Here is a 26650-nt window from a genome sequence, read left to right on the forward strand (position 1 = left end):
CAAGATGACTGGCTCACAACAGTGCCAGAAACTCTTGGGAAGATGAAGGTTCTCCTCTGGGAATCCAGTCATGTGAAGTGACAACATGGGCAGGTGATACTAGGTCTAGCAACTGAGGAGTTCCAAAGTGTGATTGAGGACCAAGGAAACAAGGAGACGAGACATGTGAACTGTAGAGGAGCCTAAGCAGAGATTGAAATGTGGTGTAGAGAAAAAATAGTCAAACTTCATTTTTGCCACACAAGAGACTATAACACAACATCAGCATTTAAAGGCATGAGTCTTGAGAAGCTATTTTTATAAGCTACTATGGTAAGATTGTACTCATTTGGGAATAGATACTGGTATAGTTTTTTCCATCCTATTTTGATATTTCAATGAATGTTTTTTGCCTTTTCTATTAGTAAAAGGTAAACTGATTTAGTTAGCATTAGAAATTCCCAAGATGTAGACTGAAGGCAAACAAATCAGATTAAGTAATCATCTAGAATGTTTCCACAATGAATTTTTCATCCACATGAGTCCAGGGTTAAGGTGCATCTGGATAACATTTGGGGCGTGAGGGAAAGCTCTCATCTTGAGGATAGATCCTCAACAATAACTTCTGCTCTTATGGGTAGCTACTGAATGTGTTAAAGAAAACAATCAAAAGGACTTTATATCCTGGGATCTTTGTGGGTAAGATATTAATTAAGCATATTTAAAAAAATATAATAAAAGGCAATTTAGTCACTGCACTGTATGAATACTATCAACCTGAGCAAGGTAGGGAGGCTAGCTCAAAAAAAAAAAGTTAAACAAAAAGATGTCATATGCTCTTTGACAGTGCAACAACCAGAGCTTACATTAAAATGTGTAGATAATGGGTAGTCATTTAGTTGCACTGAAGGCTCACTACATAGCTATGTAAAATTCCTTGATACTTTAAGACAGGAGGAAGGAAAGATCTCAACATCTGTATCATGGTTGGAGAGGAGTGAGTCATAGAGTAGTAATCAAAGTGACTTTGCAGAATACAAGTATTACTCTAGATGAGGTTGATAGTGATGGTGACACTGAAATGATAATTGGAAAACATTTAGCAAATATAGAACATATATTAATCTGTGGGTTTCTAAATCAATATGCATCCCATAGAGATGTTTCAATTTGAGTCGAGACCACTGCTCTAGATTCAGCCAAGGGATCAGTGTGAGGAAATGCCAGGGTTGCATTTACTGATAGACATTTTTTTTGGTGTGAGAAGGTTGTATGGAAGAACTTAGATAAAAAAGAAGGCAAGGAAGTAGGAACTTTAAGGATTTAGGAAAGAAAACTTAAGGAAAATATCTCAAGATGAATGACCAAAACTGAAAACGGGCTAGAGGTGAAGGATTCAAGGAGGTAGGAAACTTGAACAAAAGAAGCCAAGAAGTGGGGGTGTGGGGGGAGGAGACTCACTTTGAAGGAGGGGAAGAGCCAAGGATTAAGGAAGAAGAAGAGCAGGAGAACTGGGAATTGGTAAGACAAAGTAAAAAGTAGTAAGGCAAGAGAGGAAGTTGGATGTGGCTGTTGTTAATAAGGTATTAATGAGGTTGAGATAGTAATAACTCTAAATCCAAAGACCCTCAAAGTAGGTTTGCCAGAGCTGCACTATTGGGGAGCTACTACCAATATGCACATTAGCACAGGGCAAGGCACATTGTAGCTTAAAGAACAAAAAATAGAATCAAGGAATCTCATAATCTCAGAGTTGGAGGGCATCACAGAAGCCATAACATAATCCATATTATATTGCCTTTTTATTCATTTTGTTAAACATTTTTCAATTATATTTTAACTTGGTCACACCATCACTCAACACTTCTAGTCTAGTGCAGTCCTCATAATATGCAACCACTTATTTTAAAGGACTCAATGTGAAAACAGTCTGAAATAGCAAAAGAGAATCCTGAACTATGGGGAAATTCAAAAACATGGGATAGAGAAGAAAAGACCACTGAATATTTGGAGCTAAGTATTAATAAATGTTTGTTGACTGACTGATTTAGTAAAAAATACAAGGTCCTTCTCAAAATGGAGGTAGTTTAACTCTGCTCCTCCCTGGAAGGAAATAACTTTTTTTCTATCAGGGGATGAAAATATAGATCTAGAGATACCATCAAGTGAGAGATCCTACAAGAGTGAGAGGAAAAAGAGGCATGATCAATGAGAATTATTGCTAAGGGGGACAAGGACAGTCAGCTGTTAACCCGACAAAAGGAAAGATAATACTATCTTCCTAGAGCAAGTTTTCAGGATCTAACCCAGAATATTCCAAAACTTGTCAAGCCAGATGTTTTGCTTATTCACATGGGCACAAATGATACTTACAACCAGAAAGAATCCAGGAAGAAGTACAAATTACAAAGTCCTAGGCTAAAAACTGAGTCCTAAGAGCTCAGCAAGAATTGTCTAAATTGGTGGTGTCAAACTCAAATAGAAAAGGTCATTAATCCATACATAAAGATCCCCACTGACCACATATTGACTTGGAAAACCACATTTTAGCTTTCTCTCTTGTATTTTTGGGTATTTGGCAAGTATTTCCCAGTTATTACAGATATTATTGCTGCTAAGGGCAACTATTTTTGATACCCCTGGTCTAAGCCACTGCTGCAAGAGCTTTAAAGCTTAGAAAATGGATAGCAGGTTAAGATGTTTGAGTGAAGATAAAAACTTTTTCCTTACAGAGCCAATACATGAATGTTTTTTTAACTATACATGTTTGAAAGGATTCATTTTTCTTGCTTTCTCAAGTGAGGGAGAAATAGGAAGGAGAGAATACAGACCTGAAAAGAAAATTAAATTTTTTTAGAAGTGTTATCTGGGAATGTTATTTTAATTCTTGGCTTAAAATAAAGGAGTTATAGGTTCCTAGGATGGTGAAGCACACTTAACAAGGGTTAGAAAGAATATATTTACCTAGTCTTGAAAATCAAAAAGGTAAGAGAAAAAAGATGTTACTTATAGCCAAGATAGACCCCAACACATCAGAAAAATAGCAGTAGAGATGATCAGAAATGTAAGAGATGTGTGACCCTGGACAAGTCACTTGACCCCCATTGCCTAGCCCTTACCACTCTTCTGCCTCGGAGCCAATACACAGTACTGACTCCAAGACGGAAGGTAAGGGTTTAAAAAAAAAAAAGAAATGCAAGAGAAACAATACTGGGGGGGGGAGGGGGGAAGTGAACAATGAACCCACAGCCTAAAATAGCTATGCATAAATTCAACAAACATATGGATAACAAGCAAGGTTAACTACATAGTTTAATGGAAAGAAGCATATTTGCACTTATAGCTATCACTGGGTAGGATGGGATCTGTGACTAGGATATGGAATCTGGAAGAGACTTAAAAAAAATTAAAAGAAACAGGATCAGAAAAGGCGTGGAAGTAGAGTAGCATTAAATATTAAGAAGATATATTATTCTAAGTAAATCTAGGCACCAGAGAAGGCATGCATGGTGGGAAAACATTTATGTCAAGATCAAGGAAAGAAACAAAATTGTTATTATCAAGTTTTATTACAATCTGGACAGAAAGGAGTACTAGATCAGACCTTAGAAAAGAGATCACAAGTCTAGAAGAGGAAAAACAGTGATAGAAGACTTAAAATATCTGAGCATTGGCTAGAGATCTCTCCCTGCCCAAAGAATCTTTGTTAATACTTTATTGATTTGCCTTTGTGTGGAAGGTTTATACTGACCAGCATTTAGCTCAAAAGAAAAGTAGTTTTTGTTGCTGGCATATACTTAATAAAGACAGGAATGTGGTCTGGGAAGGTAGAGAAAAATAGCTTTTTTAAGTTTTGCTTTTGTTCTCCTTCATTTCTATTTGAGGGCAAGCATAGATTTAGTAGCCCTAACCCCCACAGAGTATCTAAAGGTTGTTTGGTATTGGGAAGAATTTTTTGGCAGGAGTCAAAATGGATTTGGGGAGTTTAAAAATTTCTAAGCCTAAATCAGAGTTGGCTGGGACTATAAGCTTCCAAACAGTACCAGGCACTAGCAAGAAAAATAATGCATATGAGTTCTTGAAAAGGTAGCTCAGGAAACAAGTCAGCATCATCCTGATCGAGATATCTTGTTGACTGTGGCTATACTTGGCACTTCCTTTTGATGGTGGGGAGTCAGTTTATCAGGATAAGTCTGACAATAACTTTTGATGATACTCAAAGCCCAGGGGTTCCTTTCTGGTAGAGATCATCCTGGAGATTCACTCTAGGAGCATGTTTGTAAATACACCTAAGGCTGTGTTTATAAATCTCAGCCATAAGTTTTCACTGCTTTGAGGAACAAAGAGCACCTTAAAGATTCTGATAGGAGAAATCAATGGGATTCTGATAGGAGAAATCAATCAAGAAATGGTAAAATCTGTTTAGGCATACAGATTTTTCAGTTTTCCATTTCCTATTCTTTTGCCCCAGAGAAACATTTCCTATTCACCATTTCAGGAAGCAGGAAATAGACACAAGGAGTCAGTCAGACTGAAGCTCCCCGTCTGTCTTGAGGGTGAACAGAAGTGGGACTTGAAATGTGAGGCAGTGGGCTGCATTTCCCCAGCATTCTTCATTACAGTATCTTCTTGATATAATACAATACATTTTTTATTACATCCAACACACTCCTCCCTTAATTCTCATTCCTCTGAGTTTTGAAAAATAATTGAACAGATGTTCAAAGTAGGGTATTTGGTCTATTTCTTTTCTTCTTCTTTGTCCAATAAACTGTATGGCCACATTAAATAGTGATTGTATTCTGACTGGACGGGAGGGAGGGACGTTCCTACTGAAACATGAAATCCTAGGAATAGGATGAATTTAAGAGTCAAAGATTCTAAGTGGAGGAATTCCATGGAGCCTGGAACAACCTCCAGGAAGTGATGCAGAGCGAAAGGAGCAGAACCAGGAAAAACATTGTACACAGAGACTAATACACCGTGGTACAATCGAAGGTGATGGACTTCTCCATTGGTGTCAATGCAGTGTCCCCGAACAATCTGCAGGGATCTAAAAAACACTATCCACAAGCAGAGGATAAACTGTGGGAGTAAAAACATGGATGAAAAGCAACTGCTTGACTGCAGGGGTTGAGGGGATATGACTGAGGAGAGACTCTAAATGAACACTCTAATGCAGATACCAACAACATGGAAATGGGTTCGAATCAAGAACACGTGATACCCAGTGGAATCGCACATCGGCTATGGGAGAGGTGGGGGGGGGTGGAGGAGGGAAAAAAAGAAAATGATCTTTGTTTCCAATGAATAATGTTTGGAAATGACCAAATAAAACAATGTTTTTTTTAAAAAAGAGTCAAAGATTCTTCTAATTTTAAAAAAATAATTCTGCACAACAGTTCATCTTTTCTAAAGTATGAATGAAGCAAGTAAGGCTTTTAAATGCCCAGTCACTCAGAGCTATGTGACTATGTGGTGAGAGCACTTGTTTGCAAATGTACAAAAAAGACTCTGATGAGATCATTTCAGTGGTGACATTAGTTTGGAGCAGTTGGTAAGCAACTCAGATATTATACACTCTTTGGGAAATTAATAGAATAAGAAACCTAGAGAAGAATAATGTAAGCAAGGCAGCAAAAGGGCCCATGTTTGCTGCTTTTCCAGTACCCAAAATGTCCCATCGGTTACCAAACAAATGAACATAAATCCACCTCACATTATGTATTAGGGACATAGAAGCATATGTGTTTTGAGTACATCTCCTAGAGGTTAGGGAGTAATTATTCTCTGGAAAAAGCTCCGAGGATTTCATTTTTCCCAAGGAACTTTGTGCCCAGATGTAAGAGGACTTTCATCAGAAGACCTGAACTCTAATGGTAAAGAGATTTATGGAGGAGGAAAGTCAACACTGGAGACAGCAAGTAAGGCAGTACCTAGTCAAGGATAAGGAAAAGAACCACCCTTAACCCTTTTCGTTATGAAAAATAATCTGAAAAAGTTAAGCAACTGAGTTTGGTTTTAACAGTACCACCAAAGATAAGCAGTCCAAGAAAGATGATTGATGCTGTGTGGTGAAGAAGGGTGACTCAAAACTCTTGAGATTAGAATGAGGAATATTTCCTCAATCATACCACTAATTATTTTAATCCCAATTAAATGTTTTACTTTCAAAAATATATACTTTTAAGGCTACTCTATTAGCTGGGTACAAATGGAATTCAGATGATTCATTTTAGAGGCTCCTAGCTGATCTGGAGACTCAAGCTGACTGAGGTACACTTACATCCAAAAAAGCACATACTGAACCCAGCAATTCAGGATGGTATGAAAAGTGAGCTCTGTAGAAAATGACCTGAGTGACTGGAAGCAGTCTACATACTGACAGTGTTTTCTTCAGGCTTTTGACAGAATGCAGACCAACCTTGACAAACCCAGGTTTCTGTGAGAGGTCTCTTATCAGTTACTTAGACTGAAGCTCAAGACAACTCTTCTATTCCTCTCCTCTCAACTCTCAGGGAAGGAAATGGAGGCAAGTCCAACATCTATACTGAAGACTGGCCAAGGTATAAAACATTAAGATAAATCATCGTGAGTCCCTGTACTAAACAGTATATTTTAGACAGAAGATTTGCAAAGAAGACAAAATCTTCAATGAACTCAAGAGGCCACTCATCAAGTTGAGGCCCCAGATTGGAGGGCCTATAAGGCTTATATCCCATCACACAGTATCTTCCATTCCCAATACCACAAGAAGTAGCTATAAAACATTTTTATTGGACAGAACAAAATCCCAGTGATAACTTAAGAAAAGGATGAGCAAATCTTTTAGATAAATAAATAAATCTTGTTTCCCCAAAAGTTCCGTTTCCTTAAAGGCCAAAGGAGCTGGACACAGAAACAAAAGCACCTCCCCCCATCCCCATTCCCTTATGCTCTGAAGCCTCAGAGGAGGCAGAAGCACATTCTGAGGTGATAGAAGAATTCATATAAAAATAGTTCAACTGGATTGTGTGCCCTGCACAAACCAGCTCCATAATATACAAACTGGGCATTTAGAGGATTTCCTACAAAGTTTCAGAAACAACCTTGGTCCAAATTCTTGGAAGAAAATCATTCTTTTAAAGAAAATGAAAATATTCTCAATGGAAAAAAACTTAATTTAAGTCAAATTATGGCCTTTGTCCTGGCATCAACTATACAATGAAGTTGCAAATACTATTCTCTGCAGCACAAGGAAACAGGGTCTTCTGTGTGTCCCCTTCCTATATTTCCCTCAGAATCCTTATTTCTCAGGGAATCTTGATAGCTAAAGTCCCCTTAGTAAGCTATGCTTAGATTCAGCCCCTAGTCATAGCCACGTGTGCAGTCACAATCACTGCCACAACCACATATATGCACCAGGACACACACAAACTCAGCCAATCACACACATAGCTTTAGCCACTCAAGTTACAGCCAGACACCTTGGAGTCCAGGAACCTCAACATGGGACCAAAAAAAGGCCACAGAATGTTGATAAAGCAGAGTGAGGAAGAAGGGACTCCTGGCCTATAGCAAAGGAGGAATGGACTACTGGACCCCCAAAAGAAGTCTACTTGGCCCCACACTCATTCTACAGGGCCCACGGAGGATCCAGCCAATTGCTAGGAGTCCTTACTCCATGCCTGGGCATCTCTTCTCCTTTAACTACCTCCTAGGCTACCTGATTTGAACAGGAGGTGGAAGTTACCAGAAACCCAGGAAAGGTCACAGGCAAGTTAACAGCTACTTTTTATTATTCTGACAGCACACAGACATGTCCCAACTACACACACAAGCATGTCCTCTGTCCCAACCACACAACATTCATCCTAACCAGACATGCTCCAAACATACTAGCCACATACAAACACGCTATACTTCAATCACTACACACAGCACCCATCCCAAGAAAACGTACTGCCCACCCTCACAAGACACACAAACACTCACACTTCCTAAGCCCACCCAGACACACCGCTCCTGGTCCTACATACGCCACTCCTCCCCCCATCCTGACTGGTGGGGGGGACAAAACCAGGAGGGGCAAGGAGGGAGCCTGAAGACAATGCCTCCTGTCTTCCTGGGTGTAGACACAGCACCACTGCTTTGGGCAATGTCCTATATCATAGGAGGATACAATCCCCAGGAGCCCATTACTCTGGCCTCTGGAGCCTGATCCTATCTGTCCAGGGCCTACTGCTCTCTGCCCTTGGAATCATCAGGCTCAGAGACGGCCTATGGGGAGTCAGGGGGACCATTATAATTTCAACCTGCTTCATAGTGGAGGAGAAAAGCTCGCAGACAATGAGTCTTAGAAGCACAACAGTCTAGAACCACCACTGGATAGCAAGCAACATGGCCCATTGGACTTCCTGGAGGAGGTGGTCCCAGGAGAGTAGTGAAAATGTATACTAAGAAAAAGATAAATCCATTTCCCAATCTGCTCTCCTTGAGAATCCAGGCATCTTTTCTACCCATCTGTCTAACTTTCACTATCAATAATCCTCTACCAAACCAGGCTAGGTTTTGGGATCCCTGAGACTAGAATGTTTGTTTAGGAAGGAAGGTGAAGAGAGCACTCAAACTTGAAGGCAAGAGCCAGGCTAACAGCTCAAAACTACATCCTGGATGACAAGACCTGCCCTGACTTAGGCTCTATAGGACCCGGGTCATTCCCATTTTCAGCAACCCCAAGTGCTTAGGGCCCAGGATTTGCTGATTCAAGGTACTATGGGGATGGGGCCACAAGGCTGCCATTCCAGAATCAAAAGGAAAAAGTGGCACAAATTAATTCATGGCAAGGAGGTATAAGGGCCCAGCCCAGCCCAGCCCAAGCATGAAGAAACTTGTAGGAACTGGTTCCATTCCACAGTGATCTCTCAGGATATAAAAGCCCAGAGAGAAGAGGGTTAAATATGTCTGAGGGGACCAGTGAGAAGGTCCAGAAAACCTCCTAGATGGCAGGTAGGGGAAAGGCCTAAAGAAGCACCTGGTTAAGGAATTTTAAAACGCCCAAGTCTGGGCACAGGCCCCGAGCCAATAGGGAGTCCATCAGAGCTCTGTCATGTGCATAGTATAGTTGGGCAGAGCCAGGGAGGGGAGGCGTCCCATGTGGCAGCTACGACACAGCAGGTGACCTTCCAAGGGATAGCAGCGACGGCCTTCTTGATCATTCAGACGGAGCCCACAATCCTGAGGAAGAAGATGCACAAGAGCAATATTGTCAGGACGCTTGATCAATCACCTCCGTCTTAGCCTCTACCCCAGAGCCAGCATTCTAAGGCCTCACAGACCCATTTACATCTCCATCCTGAGACCACGTCCCACTCTGAGCCCGTTCTCCATTTGACACCTAATCCTCCTCCCCACCATCAGGAATGGTCAGAAGAGCCTTCCCAAAAATCCCACAGAAATCCCCTAGAAATACCTCACAATGATAACATTCCACATGATAGTCTCTATCCATTGACACCACCCGGATAGTCTCTTCACAGCCCTGGTGAAAAAGATTTAAGGTAATAAACATGTGTGCATGCTCACATGCACAAATTCATGCCTGTGCTTCAGAGGCTTTGCACATAATTACAGGGCTCAGTGGTGTAAATGTGCTTGAACTATACAGGACACACTCCTAACCCCAACTTCACTACCCACCCCCCAGTCCCTGGCTGGCAGAGACTCTGGCCTAAGCGGACCCTGGAAATGAGGCTGAAAGAAGAATCAAGGTATCCAAATCACAAAGCTATCCCTACCTTTGCAGGAAGGATGGGCCGGGTGCATGAGGCACATTTGGGTGCAAAAACACTGAAGGGGGAGAAAAAAAAGAGATATAGAAATGAGAGTCAGAACCTGAAAAGCCATACGCCAGCAGCTCAAAGATATCTTCCTGGGTCCTAGTGCTTCAGATAGAGCCATGAGCCAGACTCCTTTGCAGGGCACGCACAGGCACAAAGCCACTTCCCGCACGTTTTTCCCATAACTTTCTCAAGTCTTCCAGCCATGCTTGCCACCACCACCAGATACTTGAGCACTTTCTTCACTGTTTGGTTTCTTGGTTCCCTCCTAGTCTCCTTCCAGGTTTTTCATTGCATCCTCTAATTCCCCTTGTACAATGATTCCTGTTATTTCTAAATCGTGTAACTTACAAAGAACCCAAAGAGAAATTCCATCTAACAGATGAACACATACAGAGGATGAGGTGGGCTTGGGGGAGAAGATCCCCATCATACTGATAAGCACATTGTGTAATCAGAATTTTGTACCCCTGGACTTCATCTCCCAGAATCCCTTTGCTTTCGCTCCCACGTTATGTCCTGATGTTCTCTACCTAAAAGTTTCTGTGACTCCACCCTCTTTTCTCTCTTCTCCCGTGAATGTAGTCCAGGTAAACTCCTCTTTACTCAGGCTATCACATTCCTCTATTTCAAGTGATTATTAATAAATCTTATAAAAATAATACTTGGAGTATTGGATATTAATTTTTAATCTTACAACATGTACAGAAGCACAAAGAGCTGCCTCCCATACTAATATTGTGTAACCAAAGCAAGGGACTGAGCCTAAGTATCAGTTTTCTCATTTATAAAATGGGGATAATCTCTCTCCTACTCATCTCATGGGTAAAAGGAAGCAACCAATGAGAAAATATACATAAAACCCTTTGCAACCTTAAAGCACTACTTAAATGTCAGCTATCACAGCATTATATTATTACTATTGTGATTAAAGATTGGATGAAGGAAGTAAAGAGGTTTACCATTAAAAAAAAAAACATTTAAGGGAGAAAACAATAGCTTTCTTCACACATCAGAGAGCTGTCATGGGAAAGAAAGAATTGCTCCAGAGAGAAAAACCAAGACCAATGGCCAGAAGTTATAGAGGGGCAGGCTTTAGATCAACTTAAGGAAGAACACTTTCTAAGGATCAGGGCTTTTCGACAGTGAATAGAGCTACCTTATGAGACACTGAGCTCCCTTGTCAATCAAGGTGTTTGAAGAGAAGTTGAATGGCCACTTGCCAAGGATGCTGCTCAGAGGATTTCTGAATGAGCAGGGAGATTAGGCTGCTATTCTCTAAATTTGAAGCAAACAGGCCAAGATGAATTACTTCCCAAAGTAATAAGAAAACTTGTGGGCATGACTGCTGAGACAATGTAGCTTACGTTTGTAAAGTCTTTTATAAATCCATTAGAGAGGTACAAAGTATTCAAGCTGCATCTGGTTCTAAAAGACAGGTATTTTGTAATATAATTATTTGCCTATATGCCATATCCTGTACCTACTGGAATAAAAATTCCATGAGGATAGGGATTATCTATCTCACCTAAATTTTGCTCCCTTTTTCAGCAGAACCCTAGCACAGTGTTCTACACCTAGAAAATACTTAGCAAATGTTTGCTAAGTTCCACTGAAAATGGTCTGGTTTTCAAAAAAAAGAAAGCGGGTATAGTCTTTAAGGTATAAGCAGGTGAAAACGGGATTTTCATTCTCAGCAAAATTTTAAGATAAATTCTTAAAGAAACAGTTTGGGAACTTTGGGAAGAGAAAGAAGAGAACCCAGCTTATATTCACTAAGAATAAATCATGCCTGATTAACCTCACTTCCTTTTGGACAGGGGAACATCACAGAAACAGTCTTCAATAAAAAAATTATCAAAATCCTTCATTTTATCCCCATGGACAAGAATGTGGGCTGAATGCAAGTAAATTGATTCAGAACTGGTTGAAATATTAGGTTCAAGAGTGTTGAAGGTGGGCAACTAGGTGGCTCAGTAGATAGAGAGCCAGACTTAGAAATAGGAAGTCCCAAGTTCAAATATGACCTCAGACCCTTCCTAGCTATGTGTCCCAGAGCAAGTCACTTGATTCCAATTGCCTAGCCCTTACCATTCTTCTGCCTTAGAACCCCAATACTTAGTACCAATTCTAAGACAAAAGGAAATGGTTTAAAAGCAAAGAGTATTGAAAAAATACATGGCAGCCAGGAGGGAAGGTTCTGGCAGAAAACCTCAAGGCTTAGTGCTTAAGTCTTTTTGTTAAATATTTTAGTGAATGACTTGGTTAATGCATAAATGACATACTTATCATGTATGCAGATGACATGAAGTTGGGAAGAATAAATAATTCAATGAATGGTAAAATTGGGATCCAAAATGATTTTAATAGACTAGAATTGTGGTGGTGAACCTATGACCCGCATGCCATCGTACCCCAGAGTCTATTACTAGAAAGCCAGAGGGACTAGGGCAGAGCTGTTCCCCTCCCCCTCTCCATGCCCCTGAGGATAGTCCTCACTGCACCCACCTCTCTGCCAATGGGAGTGCTTTTTCCCTCCCCTGTCTGGGATGGGGGTGGGGAGAGACACTTGGGCAGAGGCAGAGGGAGGTCAAGGCACAGCATTCTGTCTCTAAAAGGTTCACCATCACTGGAGTAGAACAATTGGCCAATTATCCAAAAAGAAATTTAATAGAGAAAATTGTAAAGTTCAATGAATGAAGTTTTAAAAAATCAAATGCATAACTACAGGATAAAGAAACCAAGGCTAGACGCCAAGGCCATACCATGCTTCAGTTGCAATATCATCCTAGCACACCCATTCTTCCCCATGGTCTTCTTACCTTGAGCATCTTCCTTCCATGCCAGACCCCTCCATTGGTGAGTCCCTCTCAAGGCCTCATTTTAGTGAGTGGCCCAGACTAGCCAACCTTCATTCCCCTCCAAACTTTCTGGCCAAGACCCGGTATGAGTACCTCATCCCACCCCCTTCAACTGCCTTCTGGGTACTGTCATCCCCATTGGAATGTAAGCTCCTTGAAAGTAGGGACTGTCATTCTTTTGCCTGCATTTGTATCTCTGGCTCTTAGCACAGTGCCTGGCATGCAGCAGGTACTTAACAAATGCTTGTTGCCTTGTCCTGCCTCTGACCTGGTCAGACTAAATCAATAATAATCAACTTTGGACATTATGCTTCTTAAAGTAACACTAATAAATATTTACATAGCATCTTATAGCTTTCAAAGTCCTTTGCTTAGATTATCTCATTTGAGTACAGATGTTACTGTCACCATAAGACTCAAAGAGGTTAACGGCTTGCCTAAAATCACACAGCTAGTTGGTATCAGGGACTGGATGAACCCAAACTTTCCCTCCTCCAAGTCTAGGAGACTCTCCATACTAGGTAATGAAAGACATTGATAAACTGTTGTGGATCCTGAGGAGGGCACCAGGACAAAAAAAGACTGAAAGCTAGCTGTACTATAAAAGCATCTGGGAAAGAACCTGGGGAAATTCAGACTACAGAAGACTAGAAGGGCAGACTTGGGAGGGATACAATAGAAGCCTTCAAGCACCTGAAATGCATGAAATGCATGAAAGAGGAATAAGATTGTCCTGCTAGGCCTCAGGATCCAGAAACAGGGGCAATGGATAGATATTAAAGGGAATCAGATTTCCAAAAGTCAAATGAACTGTCATGAGAGGGTGAGGAGTTTCCTATCACTGGAGATCTTCCAGCAGAGAGACCATTAGTCTCAAAATATCTTGTATTTATTATATGCTGTTTATAAGTCATACTTCCCCATAGAATAAAAGCTTCCTAAGGCCAGAGACTGTCTTTCATTTTGTCTTTGTATCCTCCATTCCTATCATAGGGCCTTGTATTCTGTAAGTGCTTACTAAATGCTTGTTCACTTGAATCAAATGTTTTATAGGGGCTCCAGCCCAGATATCAGTTTGATTACAAAACTGTGAGGACTCTTCCAAACTAGAGATTCTGATTCCATGGCCTGGGAGGGAGAAGGTGGGCCCCCACATATGGATATGGCATCTGAGAGTGTTCCATGGCCTGAAATAGCCAGATAGGAAATGTTCTACAAAGCCTGGTTCAGGCCTAGGCACAAGAGTCATCCAGAGTTTAATCCCCAAGGAAACAAAACAGAGAAACAAGCTAAGATCCCACAAAAAGAAGGAAAGCAATATCTAAAAAGCATCGATCACACTTATGGGGTCCATGAGCTGAACAATAACAGATTCAGAACTTGGGGTGGAATGGCAAGCACGTAATAGCTGTGTGACCTTGGGCAAGTCACTTAAAATTCCCTGAGCCTCAGTGTCAGCATCAGTAAAATGGGGTGAAAGATAAACACTATTACAAAGGTTTGTGGCAATGAAAATGCTTTGTAAACTGTAAAATGCTTTAAGGATGAGTTATCATAATTGGTAAGGTTATTATGACCCTATCTACATTGAAAAGAATAAGAAGGCAAAATCTTTAATGCTTCAATCTGAAAAATAGGATCACAGAATTAAAGACAGTGACAGAGAAGCCAGTAGTGACAAACAAGCCAGAGAAACATCACAATGAGCAATGAGGCAGGAGAATGAAAAAAAAAAAAACAGACCAGTGCAAGGTCAGGTCACAGTCTCAGAGTGGGGAAAGGCCTCAGGGCAGTGATTAGATTACTAGATTTTGAGACAAAGAATATGGACACAAACCCCAGCTCTGTCACTTACTTCTGGTGTGACCCTAGGCAAATCACTTGACCTCTTGGCCTCATTTTCTTCATCTGTAAAATGAGGGGTTTAGATCAGATGACCTCTAATGTTTTTCCTGTGATCTATGACATATGATAGGGCATCATGCCTTTGGACTAGGGACTATACACATATCATATACACGTGTTGCAGAGTCACACCTGTCACAGAATCACACTAGGCTCTTGGCTCCACAGCCCCTAAATCACTCACATGTGATAATCTTTGACACAGTAAATATTGTTCTCGACATCCACGGTGAAAGGGACGCCATCCAAGCACTCATTACACACAACACATCGGAAACAGCCGGGGTGGTAGGACTTCCCAAGGGCCTGGAGAATCTGGAGGCAGAAGAGGCAGAGAAGAGACAGAGAGAGAGAAAAAGACAACACAGAGGGAGAAGGAAGGCAAGAAACAGAGACACACATTCAGAAACACAGACATGAAAAATTACAACAGAAAGACCTGGTTCTTTCAGGAGGCACCCACACCCCTACCCAGGGAACAAGCTTCAGTGTAGCCTCTGGGAGTCATAGAACAAACAAAGGAAACTTCTGAGAGAAGTTCTGGAGGTCCCTAAAGTAGGTGATCCAAGGGCTTGGGCAAGAAGGAGCTGGTTTTCTTACCATCTCCATGATGAGGTGTCCACACACGAAGCATTTGTCGGCAGTCTGCTGAAACCCTGAGTACTGAGAGTGAGGACAGAAAACCTATAACCAGTCATGTTAAATATACCAGCCAATGCTAAAGAACCCCTCCCATCCTCTCAAAACGCCCCACTCTGAGGAATTCTCCTGTCCCTATTATCCAGTCCTTAGTCATGACATAGCAGAAGCAGCTGACTATTCCATATGCCCCTTTCTTGTCTGAAGGGAGATCACCAGGATATCTAATCTCAAAAAAGTAGGGGGGGAAAAGCCAGCCCAGCCAAGACTCATCATTGTGCATTTCTACTTCCATAGGCATTTCCACCAACATCAGTCTCACAGGCCCGACTACCAAAGTCCTGACTCACCAGAAAGTCCTCCTCACAATAGACTTTCCCAGCTACATTGTAGAAGGCCTTTCCCCGGAGTCTTCTCCCTATGAAAGAAGTAGAGGAAACAGGAAAACAGTTATTAAGGTTACAGGAAAAAAAAATTGGTAGTACCATAAAATTCTGTACCCCAAAGAAAGGAAGAGCTAACCCCCATCATCTTCTTCCAAAACTGATCTGATCAGCGTTACCAACAATCTCTGTACTGCTAAATCCAATTAGCCTCTTCTCAGTCTTCATCATCCTTGACTTCTATATTCTATTTTACTCTCCTGACCACTCCCCTCCACAGATATCCCTTACCTTTCATGGCAAAGCTCCACTCTGATTCTTCTATTCATATGCCCCTTCATTTTTGGTGCCTTTTGCTATATCATTAAAAAGGTACATATGATTTCAAAGACATCAGTGATATTTAAACTTAAGATTAAAATATGCCTTTGGAAGACTAGATTAAAATAGTAATGGAATATATTAATATTAAGAAATTTAAGAACCAAAAGAGAAGATCAATGGATATTGAAGTCTACCCAGATAGAAATAGCAAGTAGATGAAGAGCTCAAGAATCACCACAAATCTGGCATGGAGGCATAATGTAGCAGTAATGAGAAACTTCAATTACCTGGATCTGCCTAAGCTCTGCTTTGACCAAAAGCAAATAAATTTAACAGATTTCTGACCTGCTATATAAAAATCTAATCCTTTAAAAGTGAATGGATGGGAACTGATATTCTGCATCTAATTATAACCAACACGAAAGAATAGTTGCTGATTAAAAAGGTTGGGAACTTTGAGATATAGTGGGAACTTTGAGATGTAGTGACTTCATCACAGAATTCATCTTATAGAAAAGTTGCACATAATTTGAAATATAGCCTAGATCTTGGGAGAGGGAAGAGCAAAGATTTCAGAGAAAAGAGAATCATAATCCATAAAATTCTAAAGGAGATGTCACACCAAGAGGGATGAAATGCTTTCATAAAAGAAATTCTGAAGGCACAAACCAAAATAATTCTGATGAAAATTTGGTTTTTGGACGAGATGAATTTGAGGTGCTGGAGAGAACAACCAAGTAGAACTGATGAGAGATGTGAATTAAATGAGAGTAGTGTTAAAAGGATTCACAACTCCATGAATTCACAAAGAAAAATCATAAATGGACCAATGTCTACTTGAAAGGACCCAAATCTCTACTGGAATGACCCCGGCTATTAAGTATCTAGGATTGGTTTGACTCTTCCCTTTCCCTCACTTCTTACATTTTAGTTCTACCTCCACAACCTCTGACACCTGTCCCCTCTTCGATATTATATCTATATCCATCACCTCCTTAGAACAGGCCTTCATTACCATCCACCTGTACAACTGCAATAGTTTCTTTCTACCCCTTCTTTCTCTACCTCCAACTCAAACTTCCTATCACTTCCAAAATAATCATCCTGCAGAAATATATTCATTTCACTCAACTCAAAAACTTTCAGTAGCTGCTTACTGCCAACTATGTAAAGGTCTAATTCCCTTTGCTGGCATGTAAGGGCCTTCCCAATCTAGTACCACACTACCTTCCAGTCTTATCTCATATTATTAGCCTATATAAAATCCATGTTCTAGGTAAACGGTTTGCTCTTTCTTCCAAAAACCCATAGCACTCTCCTTTCATGCATTTGCTAAGTGTTCCCTAAGCCTAGAATGTCTTCTCTCTCTCTCTCTCTCTCTCTCTCTCTCTCTCTCTCTCTCTCTCTCTCTCTCTCTCTCTCTCTCTCTCTCTCTTCACTTGCTGAATTTCTACCCATCTTTTAAAGCTCAACTTAAATGCCACATCTTTCATGAGGTCTTCTCTAATCCTCTAAACAATAACAATCTTCCCTCCTTAAATTTTAAGAATCATTTTGCTTTACAAGTCCATAGTGCAGTTATAATATACAACATTACATTGTATGAATCTTGTCCTCCTATTAGACAAGGATCATCAGAAGGACTATCTTAACTTAATGTTGTGTGTCACCCAGCACCTTACACCATGAGCTGTACCCAGTGGGGGCTTAAAAAATATTTATTTGAAAATAGTAGTTTATAACTTTAATGGAATGTTACTGTGACATAAGTAATGATAAATATGAAAAATTCTGAGAAACAGAGATTTGTGTGAATGGATGCAGAATGAAGTAAAGAACCAAGACATTTAAACCAAGGTTTAAATTACAAATAAAGTGTTTATTTGGAGAGAAAAAAAGAACAAATAGATGAATGAGCAAATGTACTCTCACCACAACCATAGGAAAGAAGAAGCAGCGTAGCAGGGTTTATCTCCATTTTACAGATGATGAGATTTTACACACCTATTCAACCAACAGAAGTATTATCACTCTCTCTTAGTTATCCTCACAGTGAAGGTCTCAGTGGCCAAGATATCAACCTTTGGTTTATTCTTCTTCACTTATTGTTAATGAGACCTATAACCTCCTGGCTAGGTTCTAAGTCTAAAAAAGAAAAGAAAGATGATTTACCTAGTATAGGTTAAGCCCACCTACACCCTCTACATGGGTACCAGCCCCAGCTAAGCGTAGTTTGCTGATATGGACAGTATCCCCAGGGCAGTGACAGAATGGAGAGTGATGAAGTGGGCAGCCTTCAGTCTGTCTGGGTGCTGGACCTGCCTGAAGTAAGACAGACATACCCTTAGGGATAACATCCCTAAACCAACAAAATTGAAAACACAAAGGACTGGCTTTTCTCCTACTATTTTATCCCATCAAAATAACTCTTTTTTTTTTAAACCCTTATCTTCTGTCTTAGAATCAATACTATGTATTGGTTCCAAGGCAGAAGAGTGGTAAGGGCCAGGCAATGGGAGTTAAATGCCCAGGGACATATAACTAGGAAATGTCTGAGGCCAGATTTGAACCTAGGATCTCCCGACTCTAGGCCTGGCTCTCAATCCATTGAGCCACCCAGCTGCACTCCCTTCTCCACCACCAATATCAAAATAATTCTTAGGAAAATATTCAAATTTACATTAAAAGCAAATGACTTGCAGATTGGAGAAATGACCAAAAAAAATTGAGGTACATGAATATAATGGAATATTAATGTGTTGTAACAAAGAATGTGAATATAGAAAAGCACGGGAAAACACAAGAACCAAGTGAAGTAAGAACCAAGAAAACAATATAAGAGCAACTACAACAGTATTAACGGAAAGAACAACTAAACAACTAAAAACTGAAATATAATGACCAGTTTAGACCCAAAGAGAGATATGAGAAGGGACCTCTTTTACTTTCTTTTGGGGGGAGAGGGGCAGATAATGAAATATTGCTGAGAACCTCAGACTACTTCAATATGGAGGTAGTTTGACTTATTTTTTTTACTCTTTGTTAAGGACAGTTCTTCTCAGAAGTAGCAGTAAGGGGCATATAAAGGAAATGTAGGTGATATAAAATTAAAAGATATCATTACAATTATTTTTTTTAAGTCCTTACCTTCCATCTTAAGAGTCAATACTGTGTATTGGTTCCAAGGCAAAAGAGTGGTAAGGGCTAGGCAATGGGGGTCAAGTGACTTGCCCAGGGTCACACAGCTGGGAAGTGTCTGAGATCAGATTTGAACCTAGGCCCTCCCATCTCTAGGCCTGGTTCTCAATCCACTGAGCCACCCAGCTACCCCCATTACAATTATTTTTAAGCAAATACTCTAACAACTGATATATGACCCTATTACCAATCCTCACATTTGGCCTCAGGCTCCTTGGCTTCCCAGAAAAAAACCCAAAACTGACATGATTCTAAGAACGGATAAGGCCAGCAAAGCCCACTACCCTAGCCAATCATTGCCTTCCAATGCCAGGCTTTTCCTGTATCTCCACTTCCATCATATTTGTTCTCTTAGTGTACATATTGGTTCTTGTTAGAACTCCATCTTTTAGGAGAGGCAACCAGGAGATCCTTGCTTCAAAGATGACTGGTCACTGCACATCAGGGAAGATGGACTCTTGTAAAGGACACATTCTTCCTCATCAGTCCTTCCATGTTTCTCAGGAACTATAGGAAAGATCCTATCCATCTTTTTTGGACTCCTCTCCCTCTCCTTTCACTCCCTTGGACTTCCAAAAAAGCCACCACTGCCTAAAGAGTAGGAACAAGACAGATGGCAGAAAATCCCCTTTCCTCCTCTTCATATTGCTGGAAGTCCAAAAGAAGGAAAGCAAATGCAAAGAAGGAAGAGTCCAAAAGATATGAGTGGAGTCATTTCCACAGCTCTTGTATATTGTTATAGGAAAAGTTAAGTTAAGGTGTGTAAAATTACAAAGCCCTTTGCAAATTTACACACCTTAACTTAACTTTTCCTATAACAATACTACAAGGAGAGAAGTCCCTCCACTAGAGTCTATCCCAGTAGCTGTTGTCACCAATCATCTCTGATGGAACTCCAGTCACTAGAAACCAATCCAGAGTTCCCTCCAACAAGGATCTCCTGATCACTCCTGATTCAATCTTCTTCATATATGTCCACCTCTCTGCCACTAATAAGTAAATATACATCTTTTACATATGTGCCCCTATGTTTCCTGATTGTATGTCTGCATGTCCTTTACCTGGTACCTCCTACTTCAACAAGTGAAGCATGTGCCCCTTTTTAGGTGCCTGTCTGCCCATTCTGGTGCACCTACCGCAGGAGTAGCAGGTAAAGCAGTTGGTATGGTAAAGGCTCCCCATAGCCTGGCAGGCCTGACTTGCACCATAGATACCCGTCCTGCACTTTATACAAATCCCTAAAAGAGGGAAAGAAAAAGAATATTTAGTAAATCACAGCAGAACACTTAACCTCCCAAACTGATGGACCTGTTGCATGGGCCCTCCTCCCTGCCTACGTTTCCTCCTTCCCAAGGTGTAGCAGATTTAGTGACATATCTGACCATTACCACATAAAGACCCCAGTCAGAGCTCTGAGAACTAAGCCTCAAGGCAGAGTCAACTTCTCCCTCACAAATTCTATGTACCTCAATACCAGAGAACACCAACCCTACCTGACAATTTCTTCATTTGAACCAAGAAATCCTATCACCCCTACTCCTAGCCCAGGACAAGGTCATTCTTTGGTGAAGAGAAGGAGCATTCAACTCAGTTAGAAGATCTGAGTTTGAATCTTGGTTTGATATTGGGTTAGAAGCATGACCACTTCAATTATGCTCTATGGCCCTCAATTTCCTTGTCCATAAAAATGAGACTCAGAATACTTGCACTACACACCTCACGAGATTGCTTTGATAAAAATCACTTTGTAAACTATAAAGTACTATATAAACATAAAAATATTGTTATTATGTATCCATTTACCTCCAGTAAGGTTGGTTGAAGAATAAAAGGAATGAGTGTAGTTCCAATTACAACAGGAAATATTTGGGCTAGAACTAAGACACCTGGGTTCTAGTCCTCACTCTTCCCCTGAAGATCTTTAATGTTAATTTCCTTCCCTGGGTCTCTGTTTAAAATGAGAAGATTAGGGACATCTAGGTGGTTCAGCAGACAGTGTCAGGTCTGAAGTCAGGAGGACCTGGGTTCAAATATGACCCCAGACACTTCCTACCAATGTGACTCTGGGCAAACTACTAACCCCCATTGCCCAGATCTCGCTGCTTTTCTGTCTTAGAATAAATACTAAGACAGAAGGTAAGGGTTTGTTTTTTTTTAATTAAAAATAAAATAAAATGAGAGCATTGGCCTACTAATACTTAAAGTCCCATGCCATTCCTCTAAACAGCTTTCCCTGATCTCTCCCTCCCTCAGGGAAGGAGACAATTTATTTATTAAGGGACTCCTAAGTGCCAGACACTGTACTAGGCACTGGAGATATTAAGACAAAAGCAAAACAAGTAGCTTACAGGTCCAGAACAATAATAATAATCCAGTACAACAATGGAGTTGGAATCATAAAATCTGGATTCAAATCCTGCTCCAGATACTTACTAGCTATGTCATCATGAACAAACTTAAGAATCTTAACCTCTAAAGTCTTAGTTTCTTCATCTGTAAAATAGGGATAATCATTGCACTATCTCAGAGAGAAGACAACACACATACATAGGATATGTGAGTCACATCAAAAGCACATCTAGGAATGGGTCATAACAGGAGCTATGTGTGTACACACACACACACACACACACACACACACACACACACACACACACCGATATCCACTGTATTAGACTGCAGGTTCTCTGAGGTCAGAGACTGCTGTTCATCTTTGCATCCTCAGAGCCAAACAAGAGCCCAGCTGTGACAGACACATATAAATGTTTGTTGAACTGAACTGAATCTCCAACTCCAAGAGCTAGAACCCTCCACTGGGTACCACCTGAGAAGAGTGTTTGAGGGATAGAACAGTTGAATATTTGGGGCAGAGACCACTAAGGCCTAAGACCAGGAAATGTTAAAATTTCCTAAGACCAGGAAATGTTAAACATATATAATATATAGTATCCCAAAAGTCATTGTGCAATTTTGAGCTTTAGAAAACTGCACTAAGACTTTTTGGCCACTATGTATAGAGTTATATTCTCTTCAAATAAACCCAAAATATGAAAATCCAAATTTGCTGACAATCTGGAAGCTGATTCTATAGGGGTCTCCTAAATGGAACTGCAACTAAAACATTTGACAATTCTAGAAGCATTAGTTGTTCAATTTCCTAATTAGTTGTTTGTGGTTTGGGAAAGGAAAAAGGTAAAACTTGAGAACAGCAGAAAGTCTCTAGGCAGGTACACCAGGCTCAAGTTCTCAGTGGTCTCTGACTCTGTTCTCTCCTTAACACATCCAATTAACCAGAAACTCCAGTCAATTCTCCTACACATCTCTTTCATCTATGTTCTTTCTATTCACAGGACCAACCACCCTTTTGGACTACTGTATCTTAAGAATCTGTTCCTAGAGTCCTTCCTGATTCTAGCCTCTTTGCTCTTCAATTCATTCTCCACACCTATGCTAAAATAATCTTCCTAAAGCATACAAATGACCATGTCATTTCCCTGTTCAAAAGGTTCCAGTGATCCTCTATTGCCTATTGGAAAAAATATGTTAAGTTCCTTTACCTAGCACTTAAAATCTTCAACCTGTCCCTCTAGTCTTTCACTCATAAAAAGTAGGGGCTGGGAGAAAGGAGTGCAAGAAGGAATGCTTTTTAGTGTGACTTGTTATAAACTTTATATTAAAGCACACTTTTAATATCTGAAAATCCTATTTTCCAGTTTACTCAAAAATTGTTTTTTGTGGGGTCTTATGTGCTAAAGGCTGGAAGAGGGGTCAGAAACAGATGAGATACAATTTTCAAACCCTGACCAGTTTCTGCTCTGAACCTCCTTTCATCCATCATGAGGTCCAGCAGGGTTAATCTCTTCGTCGCCCCCAATAACTTTCCTGCTAGAGCCTCCTGACCTTTGCCTAGGTAATTTTCCATCCCTAAAATCTTCCTCCTCCCCTATAACTAACCAAATCCTGCCCACCCTTCAAGGTCCATCTCAAGGCTCACTTCGAAGAAGGCCTCCCTGGATCCCCCAATACTGACTCTCTCTTCTTCAGGCCTCCTATATCACTTAAAGGAACAGGTAAGGGCCAACAGGTGAACAGGGAGAGAAGAGCAGTCTTTTATTTCTAAATAGACCTTGTTCCGTGGAACAGTAATGAGGCTCTCGATCCTCGAGTCTACTTCCCCTGCCCCGCCCCCAGACATGGGCTAGGCAAACACTTCCAGCAAAAACGATTCGGGTCAAAGGTCACTCACCAAAATACTCCTTCTTCGTTCTCAGGTCCAGCTCTCTTTCCAGCTCCAGGGTAAGCGCCTCGAGCCTCCGCTCCGCGGTGCTGGGGCTTCCCTCCCGGCCCATGGTCACCTGGTAAGGCAGCTGAAGCTGGGTTCCTGCCGCGGGCTGGGCATGGCCTGCCAAGACCGAGGGCGGAGGGGCGGATGAGAGCAGAAGCAGGTCAGCGTGGGCACCAGAGCCCCGGGAGCTCAGGCTGGAGACGCTGGAGCGGGCGCTGCCGCCGCCGGCCCCAGGGCCTCCGCACCAGGCGGGGCGGGCGGCGGCGGCGCCAAGCCGGGCCAGCCCAGGGTTCACGGAGTCTGGGGGCGGCTCGGGAGGCCCCGGCCCCCGAGGGTCGGAGCAGCTGGAGCGCGGGCTGTCGTGTCGCTGATCGTAGCCCAGGCTGATGCCGCTGGTGCGGGCGCTGCAGGGTCGGCTCCCGCAGCCCTCTGGATCCGCTAGGCTGGCCCCGCGGGAGCCGCCCGCGGCCTTGGTGAAGGGCTCTGGGGAGGGAGCGGCTAGGCCCTCATAAGCGGTCCGCCGCTGGCTGCGATCTACGAAGCCGCCGGGCTCCGGACTGCCGCCGCCGTCCAGCCTCCAGACGCGGGTTGGGGCCGCCTCATCCGGGGGCGCGGGCCTCTGCCCTGACCGACCTCGGCACCAGCTGTCTGCACCCGGCTCGTCCAGGGACAGATCAGCTAGCAACCTGCTGGTGCGGAGCAGAGCGGCAGCGTCCGCCGAAGAGCGCTGCATGGCCCGGCCCCGGCCCGGTCCCCAGAGCCCCCCGGCCCCCGGCAAGGAAGGCGCGCGGGTCGCGCGGGGCTCCGGCTCCAGCTCCTCCCAGGAGGCCCCGGCCGGACCGCGGCGCCAAGTCGTCACCTCCGCAGCCTCCTCCTCCCGCTGCAGCTGAGACTAAGGCTGACGTTGAGGCCAGGCGGCGGAGGTGGCTGCATCGTCCAGGCCTCGGAGCCCATCCGGCTCGGCCCCTCTAGAAGCCGGACCGGGGTCACCGGGCGCCGGAGGTTCCCGGAGCCAGGCCCCTGCAGACGAGGCGCGGTCTCCGCACAGGAACCAGCGCGCGACGCGGAGGAATTTGGACTCCCGGGTTTGGTCCTAGCCGTCTCCCCCCGCCCCTTCCTCCCCCCGCCCCTCTCCTTCCGCGGGGTCTCTGGGCTCTGCCGCGTCCGGAAAAAAAGGAGGGACTCCTTTGTGAGGGGCAGGAATGCGTGGAAGGAAAAGGAGCGCTGCGGCCCGGAATGTGATGAAAACTGCAGTAAGGGGGTGACCCTCCCGGAGTCCTGGGTCCAAGCGAGTGCAGGATGGAAGGTGGCGCACTGGCCTTTCTCGATTTTTCTCGTGGACGGTCCACGCCGGCAACTTTGCTTCTCAGCGTGAACTTATGCTGGTGGAACCGCTAGAAAAGGAAGAGAAGACAGCAGGCGGGAATCCGCCTGCCACAGATCCTTAGATTTAGGAAGGCAAGCTTCGGCTGGAACTGAACAGCAAGCTTGCATCTATGTTGATCTGCCCAAGCTGGAAAACTGCGACTTCTGGATCTGCCTGCCTGCATCTTAACGACCAGGAACTAGGGTGCCCCCAATCCTGCCAGACGTGATGCAAGTCTCCCTTGAGCTATTTCGGAGAAGGAAACAACTGCCCAATATTTAGATTTAGCTTTAGCCAAAGAATGAGGAAAACTCTAGAGAAACCTTACTTGAGTGTTTTCTTCCTCTCCCCACATTCCGCTGCATCAGGCAATTCCCAGCCTGCTCCAGGTCAGTGTTTATTATGGACCACCACCCACCCACCCATTTACATTGGCAGTAGCTTTGAATCACAGAAAACTTAAAAGGAATCTCTGGGATTAGAACATTCTTGGTTTTCCTGTCACCGTTTGAAACTTTGTAGGGTTGGTTCCTGGAGCCTCTGGCCTGGACCTCACAAGTGTCCTCACTGCACAAATCTGGAATAGTACACTAGGGTCCTGCCTAACATTTAATTACAACCGTCAGGAAAAGAACCCTTAATGGCACCCAATAGGCTTAGGAAATGTTTCCAGCAAGGGTGTGTCCCAGGACTGTGGACAGCGCCCCAGGTAGGAGAGTTTCTCAGCTCAAAGCCAGAAGGGAGTGTCCAAAAGGAAGGGTAAATGCCAAAAACCAATAGGAGGTCCAACTATTTATGAACGGTAAGGAACCAAAGTTCCTGTACCACCACTTTGTCCACTGTTTAGACAGGGTCAGAGCTAAATTAGCTGCCTTGGGCACTGCTGTTGCTCCTATACCTAGGTGTTCCAAAGCCAATCTTTCTTCTGGAGGAAAGGTCCTTGGTGATGTTACTAGCCTTTCTCAAATGAAAGTTGTAACCAGAAATTTGTCATATATTGGAAATTAAGAGCCCATTTTTTGCTGCATGACCTATCTGCTCAGCAATATAATGAAAAAGCCACAAAAGAAAGGTAAATGTGAAGAGTAGATAGGGCAGAATTCAGCCTTTGTAATCAGAATATGAATTGAAAAAAAGGCCCCTAGGGTCTACTCTAAGCTCTCACAGAAGCAGAATTTCCCTCTACAATATCCAGTTTCTGCTTGAAGGTGGATAGTGATGAATTCACTATTCAATTGTCTATTCCTTTTTTAGAAAACTAATTTTAAGTAGCATTTATTTTTTGAGCCAAATCAGCCTCTTCATAACTTCTAGCTATTGGTCCAACAGTTCTGCCCACCAAGAAAAAGTATGGGCAAACATTTGAAGCCATAGAAACTTTCTTTTTTTAAAAAAGAAAACGTTTGTACTTAAGAAAACTAATTCATAACAAAATCCCAAATGTAGCCCAAAGAGGTAAATTACACTTTACCATACTTATCATTATTACTATAACTTCCCTGTATAGTAAAAACTATAACCATTATGGAGAGGACAAGATATTATTGAATTTTTCAAAAGAAATGCAATCTAATTCCTTTCTAGTCCGAACTAAACTAATGCATTTTACACCTTCTGACAGATTTGCCTATGAGAAAACACAAATGAAAATTAATTTCATTTCAATAAATATTCAATGTCCATTTTGTGCAAAGTACTTCATCTAACTCAACAGCTTGTATATAAGTAAGGACCTAATGTTTTTCAAGATGTTGAAAGCATATACAAAAAATAATCCTTGCCCTCAGCAAACTTACATTCTACTGAAGGAATAAAATGTACACAAATAAGTGCAAGGTATTTTGAGGAAAACCAAAAAATTGGAGGAACTTCTCACAAAAGGTGCCATCTAA

The 26650-nt window shown here is 42.2% G+C and overlaps 1 protein-coding gene across 1 annotated transcript; it reads right to left on the reverse strand.

Annotated features, from left to right (window-relative positions):
* Positions 1-6736: 6736 nt before the first annotated feature.
* On the reverse strand, positions 6737-25124 carry WTIP (WT1 interacting protein). Its single transcript, XM_007474753.3, has 8 exons — positions 23354-25124; positions 20244-20345; positions 15553-15620; positions 15164-15226; positions 14748-14878; positions 9756-9807; positions 9431-9499; positions 6737-9195 (listed from the first exon to the last, which is right to left on the reverse strand). The coding sequence occupies exons 1-8, from the start codon at positions 24123-24125 to the stop codon at positions 9055-9057; spliced, it is 1398 nt and encodes a 465-aa protein (XP_007474815.1). The 5' UTR covers positions 24126-25124; the 3' UTR covers positions 6737-9054.
* Between the last annotated feature and the right edge of the window lie 1526 nt (positions 25125-26650).

Source organism: Monodelphis domestica, chromosome 1 (genome assembly GCF_027887165.1).
Source record: "Monodelphis domestica isolate mMonDom1 chromosome 1, mMonDom1.pri, whole genome shotgun sequence".
NCBI classification, from domain to species: domain Eukaryota; kingdom Metazoa; phylum Chordata; class Mammalia; order Didelphimorphia; family Didelphidae; genus Monodelphis; species Monodelphis domestica.